The 16,494-nt window shown below is 36.9% G+C and overlaps 1 protein-coding gene across 2 annotated transcripts in view; it reads right to left on the bottom strand.

Moving 5' to 3' along the window:
• Positions 1–16,494, bottom strand: part of itsn2a (intersectin 2a) — a 68,313-nt gene that overhangs the window by 17,242 nt on the left and 34,577 nt on the right. The window contains exons 7-19 of one of the 2 annotated variants that reach the window (XM_065257071.1): positions 14,729–14,792; positions 12,639–12,781; positions 12,451–12,514; positions 11,922–12,059; positions 11,742–11,836; positions 11,008–11,292; positions 10,479–10,612; positions 9,988–10,128; positions 8,986–9,067; positions 7,933–8,072; positions 7,030–7,110; positions 4,574–4,845; positions 3,970–4,223 (exon numbers count right to left, since the gene is read on the bottom strand). In XM_065257071.1, coding sequence (XP_065113143.1) covers positions 3,970–4,223; positions 4,574–4,845; positions 7,030–7,110; positions 7,933–8,072; positions 8,986–9,067; positions 9,988–10,128; positions 10,479–10,612; positions 11,008–11,292; positions 11,742–11,836; positions 11,922–12,059; positions 12,451–12,514; positions 12,639–12,781; positions 14,729–14,792 — 1,893 coding nt within the window. The remainder of the gene's footprint in view (positions 1–3,969; positions 4,224–4,573; positions 4,846–7,029; positions 7,111–7,932; positions 8,073–8,985; positions 9,068–9,987; positions 10,129–10,478; positions 10,613–11,007; positions 11,293–11,741; positions 11,837–11,921; positions 12,060–12,450; positions 12,515–12,638; positions 12,782–14,728; positions 14,793–16,494) is intronic. The other variant, XM_065257072.1, reaches the window with a different exon arrangement.

Raw genomic sequence — 16,494 nt, 5'->3', positions numbered from 1 at the left:
ATAGTCAGGGGCGCCGCTAGCAATTTTGGGCCCTATGAAAAAATAGGGGCTCAGGCCCCCCCATACCCATTTCATACCAAACATACAATCCAACCTACTGTAGCTATTCAAAATCTTTGTCTGTAATTTAATAATACAGAACTATTTATTTAGCTATTGTTTTGACCACAGTTATCAGTATTTATAGATACCTAAAATGTCTGCAGCTAAGATAATTTATTGTGCAATGCAAATTTAATTGAAAAATACAGTACATTAAATCAATTATTCAGAGAAAATGCAACATTCTTAAAGATTAAATATAAATGTGACCATGCCTGTGAAAACCCAGCTGAAGTATTTCTTTGTAATTTACTGTTTTCCACATAAAATCATCCTATATAATGTAATGAACATTTGTGAAAATATAAACTTGATATCTTTAATGTTGACTGAGTAATGTCATGTCAGCTATTAAATCATAGTGAAATTAATGCTTGAAATTAAACTGTGATGCTTTTTATCTCACAATAAGATTTGAGGCTTTAGTCTGATTTTCAGAGACAGTCTTAGTGACATACTGTATACTTGAGCTGTTACACACACGACATTGTAACATTTAAAAATGGCGAACAACAACAATGCATCTTTTCTATGTACATTCTGCCTGAAATAAGACTGGGTCAACAATGCTTGACCAAAGCGGCGTGGTGAGCTTGAACCTGCTTACATCACGAGGCATTTTTTGGACCCAACATTCAATAGGAAAATTCAACTGCAGTAGCCACCGTTCAACCTGAAGGGGGCAGCACTCAGACGTTTTTACACCATATGTAGTATTGAAACACTTTATATCCAAATGTCAAAAAACTTACTAAAATCAATGAACAGCACTAATAAAATCATTAACTAAAAAAAGTTGGTTTAGGGTTAAGTTACTCTTTAAGAAAACAGCTATACTGTTTATTAAATGATTCTTCAGACTGTTTTTTAATCAACTGGGCTCTAAAATGAAATTAATGACAACTATAGCAGATTACGACATAGATTTCCATTGATTTCTTAACCCTGTTGCAAGTTGATAAGCATTAATATACATAATTTGACTAGTTTAGCCTTAGTTGCATTTCAGTTTTATCACAACCAACTCGATTTACGACTGCATAAAAATCCTTCCTTGGCATATTGCGTTACAAAACAAAACAGTGTGTAACCGATCGCATTTCTAGTTTATGTTAATTAGCTTATACGGGCTACGTTAATTTAAACAGCTTATAAGGGCTGACTTCGCGTTAGAATCATAACGTAAATCACCTTGTGTTTTTTTAAACTGGGGTGAACAGAGCGAAGACTTTACAGTGGAAAGAAAACTACATTGTATTGATCCAGCGTCACATTGTGTAAACTGCATTTATAGTAAGGAAGTGCACATATGCAGATATCATAGGAAATAGCAGTAAATACACACACCTTGCTCTCTTGTGAAGTTCACTCTGCACTGTGAGACCGTGGATTGAAGACGGCGCTAAAACACAGAGTAAAGACGGGGCGGAGCTAAGAGGGCTCAGCTTAAGGGGGTTGCGTGTGCGGCACAGTCCTTGGCTGGGGCCCTCAAAAGTTCATGGGCCCTTAGAATCGTCCTAACTTCCCCCCCCCTTACGGCGCCCCTGATTATAGTACATACGACTATAGACGGTTTCAGCAGTAACAACATAAACAAGCGGCTGTCGTGGTCCGAATGTAACTTCCGGTAAACTCCGCTAAGAATAAAAAACAACAAAGTAATTTAAACGTAGTTTATTTATATTACAAGCAAAAAAAATAACATGCAGATTACATAGGAAACCAAAACATGTGTTATTTTCGACGAGGAATTTGTTTAAAAGATCAGTTTAGTAACTAGTCAGACCATAAAAAAAAACGGAAGTAATGTTCGGATCCAGACGTATATCCTGTCAGCACACGTGTGTCTGATGAAACCGCCTAATGCTACCTAAAATATATTTCAATTGATATATTTATATGTATAGCGAATAATTGGCTATGCTTAAAGTAATGATGGATGTATAAACCTGAGAAGAAATATTTTCAATTCAAATTTATTTGTACTGCAGCAACTTTGATAATAAATTTTTATTTGTAGCAGCTTTAGTATTCAGATTTTTTTATTTTATTGATAAGCAACATTTACTACCACACATATTTAACCTTTATACATATTCCACATCCAGACATATGAACAAAGGGGGGGGGGGGGGGGTTAAGGGACACTCCACTTTTTTTGAAAACATGCTCATTTTCCAGCTCCCTGAGAGTTAAATATTTGATTTTACAGTTTTGGAATCCATTCAGCGGATCTCTGGGTCTGGTGGTACCACTTTTAGCATAGCTTAGCATAATCCATTGAATCGGATTAGACCATTAGCATAGCGCTCAAAAGAGGCGTAACATTTGCGTCACACGCTTGAGGTATTCAGCCAATCACAATGCACTAAATTGCTGGCCATTCAGAGCACACCACGCTTTTTAGAGCAATGAGCTTTTTTAAAAGTCAAAATGAAATTGAAATTAAAAACTGTCATTTGTTTTGGAATATTTGTTGTATTTAAAAAAAATACTTTTCTGTGTGTATCATTTAAAAAAAATTCATGTGGCCGCATCTTTAATCAAAAATGCAATTCTCCTACCCTCCTCGAAACGATATCTCTTTACTTCCGGTCATATCGTATGACAGGGTCCCAGAAAAAGATTGCAGTGTTTAGCAACATGACCCAACTTCAAACGATCCAAACAATCCTCGATGGACGAATTCAAGTCCAAGTCTTATTTCATTTCAGAAGTCATTTCACTCTGATCACAACGGGGGAAACAAGATAATTGCTACTTCCGTTTCATGGCGACTTTAAAAACAATGCGTTCCAGTAAGGTGGGGCATAGAGGAGAAACAATAGTGTACTGTATAGTATGTGGAAAATAATGTTTTTTTTTTTACTTAAACCACACAAACACATTGCATTTCAACTAATAATACTCTTTTAGCAACATCATATGACCTTTTTAAAACTACAAATGTTAAAAATAATCTTTTAAAAATTCCTACACAACAGAATCCTAAACCTAAATAAATCACCTCCTATTCTCATCTTGATTAAAATGCCTTACTCTCCTCCAGTCTCATGCAAAGCATGCTGGGAACTTAAAATCTTCAGCAATGTTAGCTTAACATAAATCATTAACGTAGCCCGGAATGGATTTATTTAATTGACTGTCCATGATTTATTCTCATCATTAAAATTTTTAGTTGATCTGACACATGCCATAATAAAGTTGTTTCAACTAAACTAAATAGATTTTTTAATTGAAGTATTCACTAGTACGCCTGCACATTCAATCTAATGATGAATAATGGTAAAACGAACTTGGCTTGCTGTCCTTGGAGGGGGGAAAGAGCAAATGAAGGAGATTAGGGAGGAGGAGGGATGCCAGATGAATAGTCACCGGTGGAGACTACTCGCTTATAAAAGGTGATTGACGAAACTGAATGTTTAGGCTCCTCCCGAACCTACGTTTAGAACTTTATAAAAAAATTCTTTACATTTCTTTTAATTTTGTTTAAGGTGAGTGTAATTTGATTTAGGCCAAACTGAAAATACGGATGGAAACCACGATTTTCAATTAAACCTAATGTACTTTAAAAATATATATAAAGTTATCTAAATTTTTTCAGTGTAGGCACAGGAGTGTTGTGTTTATGAGGAAATTATTTAAGTATTAAATTGCTTTAACATCTTCAGTACTCTTTTACCTTCTGTTCATTCTCTGTTCAGTCTGTTATAGTGACTCACATAATTAATAGGAAGTAATTAAAGTGAATGATGAAGCCCTCAGAGTAATCACACTCATTGCAATGAATAAAATGAAAAGCAGATTAATACAAACCAATGTTTACGCTTAGGCAGAGCAAATACATGTATACTTTAGTATGCTTACTTTTGACCTCTTTGCTATTGTGTAACACAGAGGCCCGAGTATGTTGCCGTAGTTCATTCTTTTCTTTCTCCTCCCTTTCTCTCTCCTCTGCTCTCCTCTTCTCCTCTCTCTCTCGTGCCTGCTCCTGGGCCTCCTGAAGTCTGGCCTGGGCCTGCCGCTGTTGCTCTTCCCTGAGTTTAGCCTCTCGCTCATGGGCAAGTTTCCTCTGACGCTCTGCTTCCTCCTCCAAACGCTCCTGCTCCAGCTTTGCCTGTCTAATGTGCACATGACAAAACGTATCTACAAGTGTGGCATCACACTATAATGCTAAAAAAACAATAAACATTTAAAGCAGCTTTTCTAGGGATTGTTTTTCATTTTTTAATCAAATGAGAAACAGATGATTCGGACTAATGCATTTTTAACCAAATAGGTAGGCCTACAAAATGTGCCCTCTTACCAGCATGCACTGGGACATACAGTATATTTATATGACTCATAGAAAGCATGAGGTTATGCATATAATGCTTTAACAAATAAAAGAATGTATATTAAACAATATGACTCTTAGCTTTATTTAAAAACAACAAACATCAGATAGTTGATGAATTAATATGTAAATTACCTGGCAGCCTCCTCCTCTTTTCTTCTCTTTGTCTCCTCCTCTTCCTTTTTCCTCTTCGTCTCCTCCTCCTCTTTCATCCTTTTCATTTCTTCTTCTCTTTCTTTTCTCTTCTTCTCCTCTTCCTCTTTCCTTTTTTTCTCCTCTTCTTCTTTTTTCCTCTTCCTCTCCTCTTGCTCTTTCCTGTGTCTTTGTAGCTCTTGAAGTTTCTCAGATCTGACTCTCCTCAGCTGCTCTAGAACGTCCTGCTGCTGGCTCTTCCTCTGTCTCAGCTCCTGCAAGGTTACCCACACACTCCCTCAACATTTGCTATGTTCACAACATAATTTGTTGGCAATGGTGAGTTCCAAATGGTGTATTAAATATTTGATACAGCAATATGGTGAGGTCTACTGACTGCCCAAATGTGACCCTGGACCACAAAACCAATCATAAGGGACCATTTTTTGAAATTGAGATTTATACATCATCTGAATAAATAAGCTTTCCATTGCTAAGATACAACTATTTGAAAACCTGGAATTTAACAGTGCAAAAAAATCTAAATATTGAGAAAATCGCCTTACAAGTTGTTCAAATAAAGTCCTTACAACACAAATTACTGCTTATAAATACATTTTTATATTTATTTACGGTAGTACATTTACAAAATATCTTCATGGATCATGATCTTTACATAAAGGGATACTCCACTTTTTTTAAATAAGATAATTTTCCAGCTCCCCTGGAGTTAAACAATTGGGTTTTACTGTTTTGTAATCCATTCAGCTGATCTCTGGGTCTGGGGGTAGCACTTTTAGCATAGCTTAGCATAATTCATAGAATCTGATTAGACCATGTAGCATCACGCTAAAAAATGACCAAAGAGTTTCGATATTTTTCCTATTTAAAGGTGCTCTCCGTAAGTTGAGAAATTTCTAACCGTTACTGACACCAGTGGCCGTTATAGAAACTGCAGCCAGTCTCATGCTCGTTCTCGGTGGGCACACTCGTACGAGTACGACCACAACAACCAGAGTTGCCGTAGCAACCACAGACAGCTCATTGAGATTCACCAGCATGTTTACAAATGTAAGAAAAGTTACAGTACTGTAAGGTTATTGTTTGACAGACCATATTTTAGCAAAATGTTGCAGTGCTACTTTATATTTTCGACAGAAGTCTACTTCTAAAAGTTTTGTAACACAACACTGTAAAACACACTCCCGACACTCACAATCTTAATGCACTCGTGCTCTGAATAAAGATAATTCATATAAGAAAGTACCTTTTGAAACGGTCCTGTGCTACATGCTATCGTTAGCATTACACCACAAAATAAATGCTATCGTTAGCATTACACCACAAAAACAATAACATAATATATTACAGATGCCCTGTAACTATGTCTTACCTTTGCAGTAAAAAGGAAACCTGCTCAAGGTCTGTTTTCATACCCAGCGCTGACCGGAGCTCCAAGAATCAAATGTCAATCCGATGTTTACTCTTGTCTTTTCCCCGACGCCGGTCACGCACTATTTTGGCCGCACTAGATAAGGATTTTTTTTTAAATAACGAGGAGTTTCCGTGAGTGTCTGGATTGTGCTGGAAGTTGGTCGCTTCTTTCCGTCTACAGAGTCCATTTGAAACATTCTAGTGATTGCCGCTGTTTACTAATGACTGCCGTATGCGTCTATATGGAACGCCCAGGTAGACGAGCACGCGCATGACGTCACATTTTGAATTTCGCGCCAATTCGGACCCGACTTCTCCACACAGAAAAGAGCCTACAGGCTGATAGAGACAACCGTGGAGGACACTCAAGGTGTCATTCTTTCTATTACATTATGGTTGCCTCATAAATATAAAAATGAAAACTCTATCTTAAAGATTTTTTTAAGTTATAACTTACATTCAGCCCCTTTAAAACTGGACTCTTCTGTAGTTACATTGTGTACCAAGACTGACGGAAAATTAAAAATTGTGATTTTCTAGGCCGATGGCAAGACCCGGATATCAGCTGAATGGATTCCAAAAAGGTAAAAATCAGTTTTTAAACTCAAGGGGAGCTGGAAAATGAGTGTCCCTTTAATATCCTAATGATTTTTGAAATATTAAATATTGATAATTTTGACCTATTCCATGTATTTTTGGCTATTTTACAAATACACAAATGCAACTTATGACTAATGGTTTGTGGTCCAGGGTCACAAATATGAATATGAATATTTTCCAACAAATGTAAACAAAATGCCTATTTTGTTAAATTTTTGATGTTGTTATCAGGCAGTAAGTAGAAATCCCGAGTTTGCTGAATGACGCCATAATGAAGTGATGGAAATGTTATTGTATGAGATTAATTTAAGATAGTTTATGTGTACATGGGATAACTGTATGGTAGAGGATAACTTAGAAGGTGAAGAGTAAATGACTAAAAAACGGGAAGCTGTGAGATGATAGAAAGACAAAGAGAGGTCAACCTTTATTAGAAGGAAGAGATTGGTTAAGCAGCCCAGCAAAGATAGAAGTCCCTGAAGCACACAGTCATCCATTTCTACAAACTATAAAGGCAGGCAGTGCAGAGAGATAAAGAGAATAAAAGAGGGGAGAGAGAGAGAGAGAGTAGAGGAAAGAAAATTCATGAGACATGAAGGAAAGAAGCAAAGAAGGACAAACGAAAAAAAAGAAAGACAGAAAGAAAGACAGAAAGAAAGAAAGAAAGAAAGAAAGAAAGAAAGAAAGAAAGAAAGAAAGAAAGAAAGAAAGAAAGCTTAAGTAAACCTGGAGAGGGAAACATTAAGGGGTAGTTTCCCAGACAGGGATTAGCTTAAACCAGGACTAGATATTAGTTTAATTAGGAAATTTAACTAGTGTTAACAAACATGCCTTATTAAAAACATTACTTGTGTGAATTTTGAGGCAAACTAAAGGGTACTGATGTATTTTAAGATATGTCAGTGCAAGTTGTTTTCAGTTTGGACACCTCTTACATTTATTTTAGTCTAGGACTAATCCCTCTCTGGGAAACCGCCCCTAGAAGAACACTTAACAATAATTAATGCTGAGTTATCAAATTCGGTGAACTGGTGAAGTGCATTAATTGTGTTAGTTATAGTGTTTGTGTGTTGTGTCTTCGTGTCTTTATTAGTGTGACTATTAGTGTGAATGTTAGTGTGTTATGAACAGCACTCCTGTCCTCAGGGCTGAGAGTTGAGCTGTAGGTTTTAATCACAGGAACATCTAGAACAGTGAACTAGAGATTCTTTCACAGGGACATTGAGGTTTAAAATACCTTCAATTGGAACAAGTTCACACCCAAATGACACATTTACTGTTTTCAGTAAGTGTATACTGGGAATGCAAGAGAAGCTGGTAAATCCGACCTTAATTTCTCTGTTGTACTGCTCCATCTGAGAGAGTTTAGCGGTGGTCTCTCTTTCCAAAGCATCCAACTGCTCCTTAAGCTTCCGACAGCTTAGATCTTTCTCACACAAGCTCTGTTTCATATCGTTTATCAAAGGACCTAAAAGGGAAAATGATAGAGAAAAAGAAAAGAACAGAGAGAAACAGCTTTTATTAAAGGGCACCTATTATGCCCATTTTTACAAGTTGTAATATAAGTCTTAGGTGTGCCCAGAATGTGTCTGTGAAGTTACAGCTCAAAATACCCCACATATCATTTATTATACAACATGTCCAAAATGCCCTATTTGGGTTGGAACAAAAACGCAGTGCTTTTATTTTTGTACATTTAAAGCAACACTATGTAGTTTCCATGTAAAAATGACTTACAGCTCCCCCATGTGGTTGAAAAGCGCAACAGTGCCTGGTATCAGACACTCTTCTGCAAGCAGGGGGAGGGGCGGGGCTGTGTTTCCTACCCTCCACCGCCACTTTCAGTCAGTCAGTAGCTGTGGGTGGGGTGTTATCAGTGTGATGTGACATTAACAAGAGAATCTTAACGGCATGTCTAATGTGATTGCTTTGGTTTAATGGGAATTAAAAACAAGGAGTAGGTAGGGTTTGTTGTTCTTTCTCGGGTGGTTGTGTTCACACACTGCCAATACACATTTATCTCCAAACACCTTGTAAAAGTGGATTTTGCATAAAAGGTGCCCTTTAAACTCCTAAGACCCAAGCTTTGGTTTGTCTTTTTTCAGATTTCATCCAGCTATTTTGGGGTTAGAAAGAACCAATCAATATAATAACCAAACATTTTTTTTTGGAACATCAAGCAGTGTAATTGTCCATGTTTGTGTTCAACAGGTTCCAGCTAACACAGAATTAAGGATTATGGTGCAAACACAAAAAAATGTGATGTCCACGTATGTGGAGGTTAAAAAAACTCCAGCCTTGAGTTTAAGAGAAATTAAATGGACACGTATGGATTTAGTCATCCACACTTATATTGATTGATGGCTTTAGTGAGTGCTCACTTGAGTTCTGAGCGAGGTCAAGCAGTCTGTCTGTCAGCCTTTGCTTCTCAGGACTGAATCGATTCAACTGCTTCTGAATATCCTGCAAAAACACATTCATGTACAATGATACATTTCACAAAGGAAGCTGAATCTTCTATTGTTGCTGGTAAAGTAGTAGTTCACCCTATTAGTCATCTTTTTGACATTCCTACTGTCTTTTTCATGCAACCAGAGTAAATGGTGACCATGCAATGAAAGTAAATGGTCTAATGGTGTGTTCACACCAGATGTGAATGAAGCATTAAGCGAGAGAGAGACATCGTGGCGCAATTCGCTCGAATGACATGGCACAAATTTAGCATGTTGAGCGTTTGACGCGCGTAGCGTGTAATTTGCGCGGATGCCGTAAGTAGAAAAATTTGAATTTTGGTGGATATTTGTGCTACATTAACTAATTAAGAACTTGTTCTAGTAGTGACGTGATTTTAACATAGCGAGCTGAGGCAGAAATACGAAACAACAATGGAGGACAAAATCATTGTCGCTGTGTGTGGACAACCGCAGTTGTACAACACATCTTCGTTATGAGCGCGCAAAAGACCCGATATGTGAACCGCCCCTTAACTTGTTTATTTTGCTTGTTATATTAATAAATTAATTTTAAAGGATTTTGTTGTTACTTATTCTTCGCAGAGTTTACCGGAAGTTACGTGATGACCACAAAAGCTGCGTGTTTATGTTGTTACTGCTGAAACTGTCTATATACATATTGAGACTACAACCTAGCTAAAAATCGCAAATTGACGCAATTTTACCTGCGAATGAAGCGAGTTAACCCAAAATGTTCAAGCATTCAACTACACGCAAATAGTGCAATTTATTCACTTCATTCGCATCTGGTGTGACTGCACAGTAAGTCTCCTGAAGACATATGACAAGGTTACCATTCACATTTTATGTCTGGAAAGAGCAATTGGAGCATTATATGTAATAAATAACTTAACAAAAATAACATTTTACCTCAAATTGTAACTGTAGAGAGTTAATATCCAGTGTACGGCTATCTCTCTTCTGATTAATCAGATCTAGCTCGGCCTTCTGGACCTTTCTCTTACTCTTGGCATCCCGGAGTCGATTGGAGATCTGCTTATGCGTGTTGCCCTGAAAGGCAAAGAGTTCAAAGTCATTTTTGTAATATATTCCACCCAATGACCAGACGGAGTAATTTGTACTGGTAATTTGTGAGGGAAGAAAGAGAGTTATTAGCCCCACTATGCAAGACAGTACCTTGATTAAAGCAGAGGCAAGGGAATTGTAAGAATAAATGTGGATTATGTACAAATATTTTGAGAATGTTCAAAATTACAGCAACCGGTGCTTTAATGTATGTATTTAATTTATATTAATTCTGTGTCTGTTGAGATTGTTGCTGATTTTATTTAATCTTCTCTGTATTAAAATGTTTGTTTGTTTTTTGTTTAGAAAAAAACAAAAAATGAAGGAAATCTGACCACGGACTCCAACTCCATCTCCAGACGTCTCTTCCTCTCTTTCAGTCTCTGTATGTCACTCTGCTCTTTTTCTCTCTGTGTCTGAAGCTCCACTCGTTTACTTCTCTCCCATTCCATCTGTCGCTGATGCTCCGCTTCCTAAATAAAGAGAGAGGGATATATGACATGGATATATATAATGTTACCATTATTTTCCCAGGGACTCACCCTTAATGAATGTATCATTTTTATTCACCTAACTCTATGATATGTTACCCTGTCTGTGAAATACAGGCTGAAGTGAAGTCTCATTACCTAATTCTAAGATTAGGAGCATCAAAGTTTGATCTCAGTCATTGATTTCAATGTTTGACATTACCTTACTCAGTCAATATTTAAAATATCAAGGTTATGTAGAAAACAGTAAATCACAAAAATGAATTGAGGTGTGTTTTCACAGACTGGGTCACATATTATTCTTTATAACATATTATACTTTTATATATTTTTACTATTGTATACTACTGCGGTGCTTGTTTGTATGTTCCACTTGCCTCCCGACGCTCTAGCTCTTTCAGCCTTTCTTCTTCTCTCTGTCGCTCTATCTCTCTCTCCCTTTCTCTCCTCCTCTCCTCCTCCCTTTGTCTCCGCAGTTCAGTATCCCGTGCCTCTCTCTCCTTCTGCTCTCTGTCCTCTCTCTCCCTCTGTCGTCTCCTCTCCTCTTCTCTCCTTCTCTCCTCTTCTCTCTTCTGTTCCTCCTGTAGAGCCAGACGTCGTTTCTCCAGCTCAGCGTTTCCTTTCTGAAAATTTTCCTTCAGCTTATCCTCAAATGCCACTAAAAGAGAGAGAGAGAAAGAGAGAGATGCCTAAAGGTCCAGAACACATTATACAAAATTGTGTGTATAGTATAGTACAATTGCATTGTATTACACAGCTATTATATATATTGGCCACTTTAGTCTTTATAGATATGTCTGTACTGTACTGTAAATACTACAGTAATTGCATCAGTCAGCCAAAAAAATATGTAATGCTTTAAAATACAATCTAAAGTTTTATAATCTAATATAATGAGATCATGAGCATCAAAGTTTGATTTCAATCACTGATTTTACTTTAGGCCTTAGTCAATATTAAAAATATCTTTGTTTTATTTCACAAAAGCTCCTTTTCATTATATAGAATGATTTTATATAGAAAATAGTAAGACATGAAAATAAATTTATCTGGGTTTTCGCAGACTAGATGACATATGTACAGTATGTGCATTATGTATGTAAATACCATTGTTTTTGTTTTTCTGTTGATGTTCTGGCTCAATCACCTCAGTGTTGATCAGAGGAATGGGTCCGTTCAGGAGGTCACATGACTTCCCTGTTCTAAAACAGGCTCACAAAATTAAAAACTTTATAAAAAGATACCACCTCCAGGTTATTGTAGCAAAGATGGATCTGTGTGTCCTACCTGAATGACGGGGGCATAAGGTCTGGAGGTAAAGTCAGAGGTAAAGGACGACCGGTCTTGGCCATATCAACCAGGTGCATTGCCAAAATAAATTCATCTGCTCTTAATTGCCCATCACGATCTACATCTGCAAGATTCCTGCAGATTGAAATATACATGCACAAACACATTTTTGATTAACCTGGATGCAATTCAAATGCGTAATAGATGAATCACAGATACCAAGTATCTAGTTGTCAGTTAAACAGCACATTCGAAAGTGTCCAAAAAGACAAGTGCAATTAATACTATCAAGTTTAAATATACATACCTACAGTGCATTCAGGTTATACATTTTTATCAGTTCGTGCATTTCCTGTGATCAAACCAATGAACCTTGCATTGCTAACATAATTTTTAAACGCATTTAGTTGCACTGTAAATACTATGCTAGTAATGTATAATTAATTGGCGTTCTTCAACATATTTGCATATAATTTTTTCATCCACCCCACATTGTAAGAAACTGTACAGTGTTTTGTGCACTCACCATATGGTGGCAAGCTGTGTTTGTGTGAGGTTTGATGCTGTGAGGGCATTTCTGACCTGAGGACCTTCAAAACACACACACTTAAAGAGTTAATACACATACACATAACAAATATGTGTACACATTGTCATGTAAACATACATTCCCTCTTCTTTACATTTACTGTACATTAACACGTAACCACTCACCAGACAGGTATCCGCTCATCAGTTTGTCCAGGCTGTTGAACTGCTGGCGGTACTTTAGACGGGACGACTGAGGCACTGCCCAATCAGATGAGCCCATTTTGGGAGAGTTACTCGCGAGGGAGGTGGTGGAAGAGGAGTTAGAACTGTAAAGACCAGTGAAATTTAAGGATATACTTATCTATTATTAGTAATATTAAAAGGTTTTCATAACTGTTTCCCCTCAGAGTAAATACTTTATATGTACTCAGGGTTCCCACACCTTAGTTAACAAATTCAAGGACCTTTCAATGACTTTCCAGGTCCAATACCCTCAAATTGAAGGACTAAATGTGGGGACACATTTTAAGTGAGAACAAGGTAACATCGTGTTACCTTTCGAGATACATTGTTACAGTTCCCTTTCGAGGGAACTCGCAATGCGTCCTGTGGTGACACTTTGTGGACGCTTCATAGGGTAAGTGCATCTGAATGTGTATATCAAATTCAACCAATGGTGAGGCTTAACGACAAAGATAGGGTGACATGGGAGCCAGGAAGTATATCGCTATCTGAAATATTGCCAAAGACGGCGTTACAGGGACGCAGGAAGTGTGGCAAAGGAGACGCAGCGTCTCGTTCCCATCTCAGGGAACAACAGTTACATACGTAACCCGAGACGTTTTCATGTGTCAAACACAACTATGAAAAAAAGCATTTTGGTATGAATCAACATTCGCAAACAGAAGATATAAGCATTTAAAGCAAATAGTTTAGCATGTGTGCCTAATATGGATTTTTTTCCAAAAAACTTCTTGCATAAAATAGATTCAAGCACTTTCGATGACCTGTATCTATGTATGTATTTTTCAAAGACTTCCCAGGGCCTTGAACACCCCCCCCCCCCAGATTCACAAACTTTCAAGGATTTCAAGAACCCGTGGGAACCCTGTTTACTGCTTGTTTAACTTTATTGTATGCATACAGTATAATTAGACAGCAGCACAAAGTAAATTATTTGTACAAACACTATAGAAGCTTTCCATCTATAAACATATACTTGGCTAAATACAGTATAAACCCTATTCTGTCCAAATCAGCATGTCTCCGGGTAATTCCTAAATACAAATAATGCATTTGCATGCCAAATGCTTTTTAAATGAGCTCTGTTCACTAGCGGCTCATTAACACTTATAAAAAACAACTAATCCTGTCTTGAACCAATAACCAATCTTGAAAACAATCTGGTCCTGGGCCAGCCAACATCAGCTTATCCTACTGTGCTGTGCGATTCTGCTGTAACATCATCCTATTAATAATTGAATAGGTGAATCCTCACACATCTGGCAGCTGCTTTTATCCAAGCTACTTGCAGTACAGTCCATTCAAGGTATGTATTTTATTAGTACAGTATGTGTGTACCCTGGGAATCGAACCTATGACCTCTGTGTCAAAATGCAAAACGCTACCAGCTGAGCTACGGGAACATAATTCAGTAAAAATCACATTTAAAACCTCAGTGATATTTTTCATGCTCCCAAAACACAAATTCTGTCATCATTTACTCACCCTCTTGTTGTTGCAAACCTTTGACTTTCTTTCAAATAAAATAAAGATCTTATGCATAATGTCAATCATTTATTTTTTTCTTTAAAAGAAAATCATAAAGGGTTTCAAACAACATGAGGGCTGAAGTAACCATTGCATTTTATATTGCCTGCAAACTCGTTATGAAAATTTCTACAAAAATTCAACATATTGCTCAGCCCAAAACACAAATTCAGTTTTAAACAGACACTAAGCAGGTGTTAATGGGTTTACTACAAGCTTCTGTACCACCAGCAGAGGTTAGATGGCTCTCGCAGGAATCCTAACAAGATCTTATTAAGATACTGGGAGACAGCTGTGCTACTCAGGCACACTGTCAGCAAATGCACACTTATATACTACAAACTTTCAAGTCCATCGTGTTTCCTGATTTTAATCTACAAAACGGATATCACTGTTTTTCAGCAACAATGCCATCACACCCTCAAATACATACAGCATTATGTGGAAATCCAATACAAATATGGGCGTTATTGTTGAAGGTCAATGTACAATATAGTTCCCACCTGCTAGATCCTGCAAGGTCCAAGAGTGAGTGAGATTTACTCAAACTGCTAGAAACTGGGAATGCTGGTAAGTAAAAAGATTGAGAGAGTGATCAATTAGGTGTAGTTCAAGTTTAAAAACTAGAATTGTTTTATTTATTTATACTCAGAATATATATATATATATATATATATATATATATATATATATATATATATATATATATATATATATATATATATATATATATATATATATATATATATATATATATATATATATATATATATATATATATATATATATGCATAAAATAATATATATTTGCATCATATATGAGTTTGTGCTGTGTGTAAAATATTATGCATATATAAACACACACACATACACATGGGCGTCGGAAGCAAATGAAAAGTGGGTGGGTCCCCACATAACCCCCCCCCACCCCCCCCCCCCCCCCCCGAAAAATACATTTACTGCAATAGATGACATTTTCATGTTTTCTTTTAATTAGCCTGAACATTTGCGTTTATTAAATTAAAGACAGTAGCCTATTACGGTCGAAAATCTGGTAATAGCCCTTTAAATATTTTGCAAATAACGACAGATGTCATGTTTCATTTATCTTTCTCTGTGTCATTTTTTTTCTCTACTCTGCTGACAGTAGGCTACAATGTTTATTTTTTATTTTGAGGAAATAAAAGGTAAGAAAAACGAATGAAGGTAAACTGATACAACTTTTGTATACCTTTTTTATTTGTTATACCCAATTTCTCTTTCTCTCTCTTAGAGAAATATAAATGTGAGATTCTGGAAATGAGATCACTTTATTTTATGGTATCCGTCAGGAAACAATGCTGTCATAAGAGTTTGAGCATGTGTACTTCTAAAACACAATCGATTAAACAGAGGTATGACTTTATGAATTCTGCAAATGTACCTCGCAAATAATAACAATACGTGAGGACGTTTATGTCGCAAATGAAAAGTAATTGCAGGCTTCTGTAAAAAAAACTTGAAAATTATCCAGCGATCGTGGGACCATAATCAAAATAAACTATTTTACAGCAGTAATAATATTTTAACGAGTAGCCTACACTTTTAACGTTTGAAAGGAACCACATTTAGTGCTGTGTTAAATCACATTAAAAGCAAAACGGGAGTCTCTGTGCCTCCGCGACAGACGCAATTCTTCTGGCATCTCTCCTCATCATCTCCTCTTTTTTTCTTCTGTGTCTTGAACTTGGGGCTCGAGTCCGACCTAAGGTTTGAGCTGCCTTTAAGAACACCAAGCTAAGTTCGTTTACCGTTAATTATTAAGACTAAATGGGCAGGCAAACTCGTGAAACAATGAAAGTAAAACAATCCGCTATAATATGGTTTTACACGTCTATAGAAAATATACTATAAATAAAGCAGTTATTAATTTTCCTAATGCATGGTTGTTTGACATTTACTTCTGTTTAAAACATTTGGCAAAGGAGGTTTTTCAGCACTATGTTCGAACAGCAACTCAGCGTCCACTCACCCCCACGAATTATGTTTAAAAGCTGAAACGGGTCCGCGGTGTAAAAAAAGCAAAGGTTTGGGATCCCTGCTCTAGTGGAATGGATTTGGACTAACGGCGCTTTGATTAGTGAACAGACAAATGCGCTAAATTAGAGAAAAAGTGGGTGGGTCCATTATCATTGGTCTTAAAAAGTGGGTGGGTCCTGTCCCACCCACGTATAATGGTTCCGACGCCCATGCACATACATATATGTAGCAAATGGCTCGGAGTCAGATT

This window comes from Paramisgurnus dabryanus, chromosome 12 (assembly GCF_030506205.2).
Source record: "Paramisgurnus dabryanus chromosome 12, PD_genome_1.1, whole genome shotgun sequence".
NCBI lineage: Eukaryota > Metazoa > Chordata > Actinopteri > Cypriniformes > Cobitidae > Paramisgurnus > Paramisgurnus dabryanus.
The sequence above is the reverse complement of the archived record's forward strand: the minus strand, read 5'-3'. Positions and strand labels throughout refer to the sequence as shown.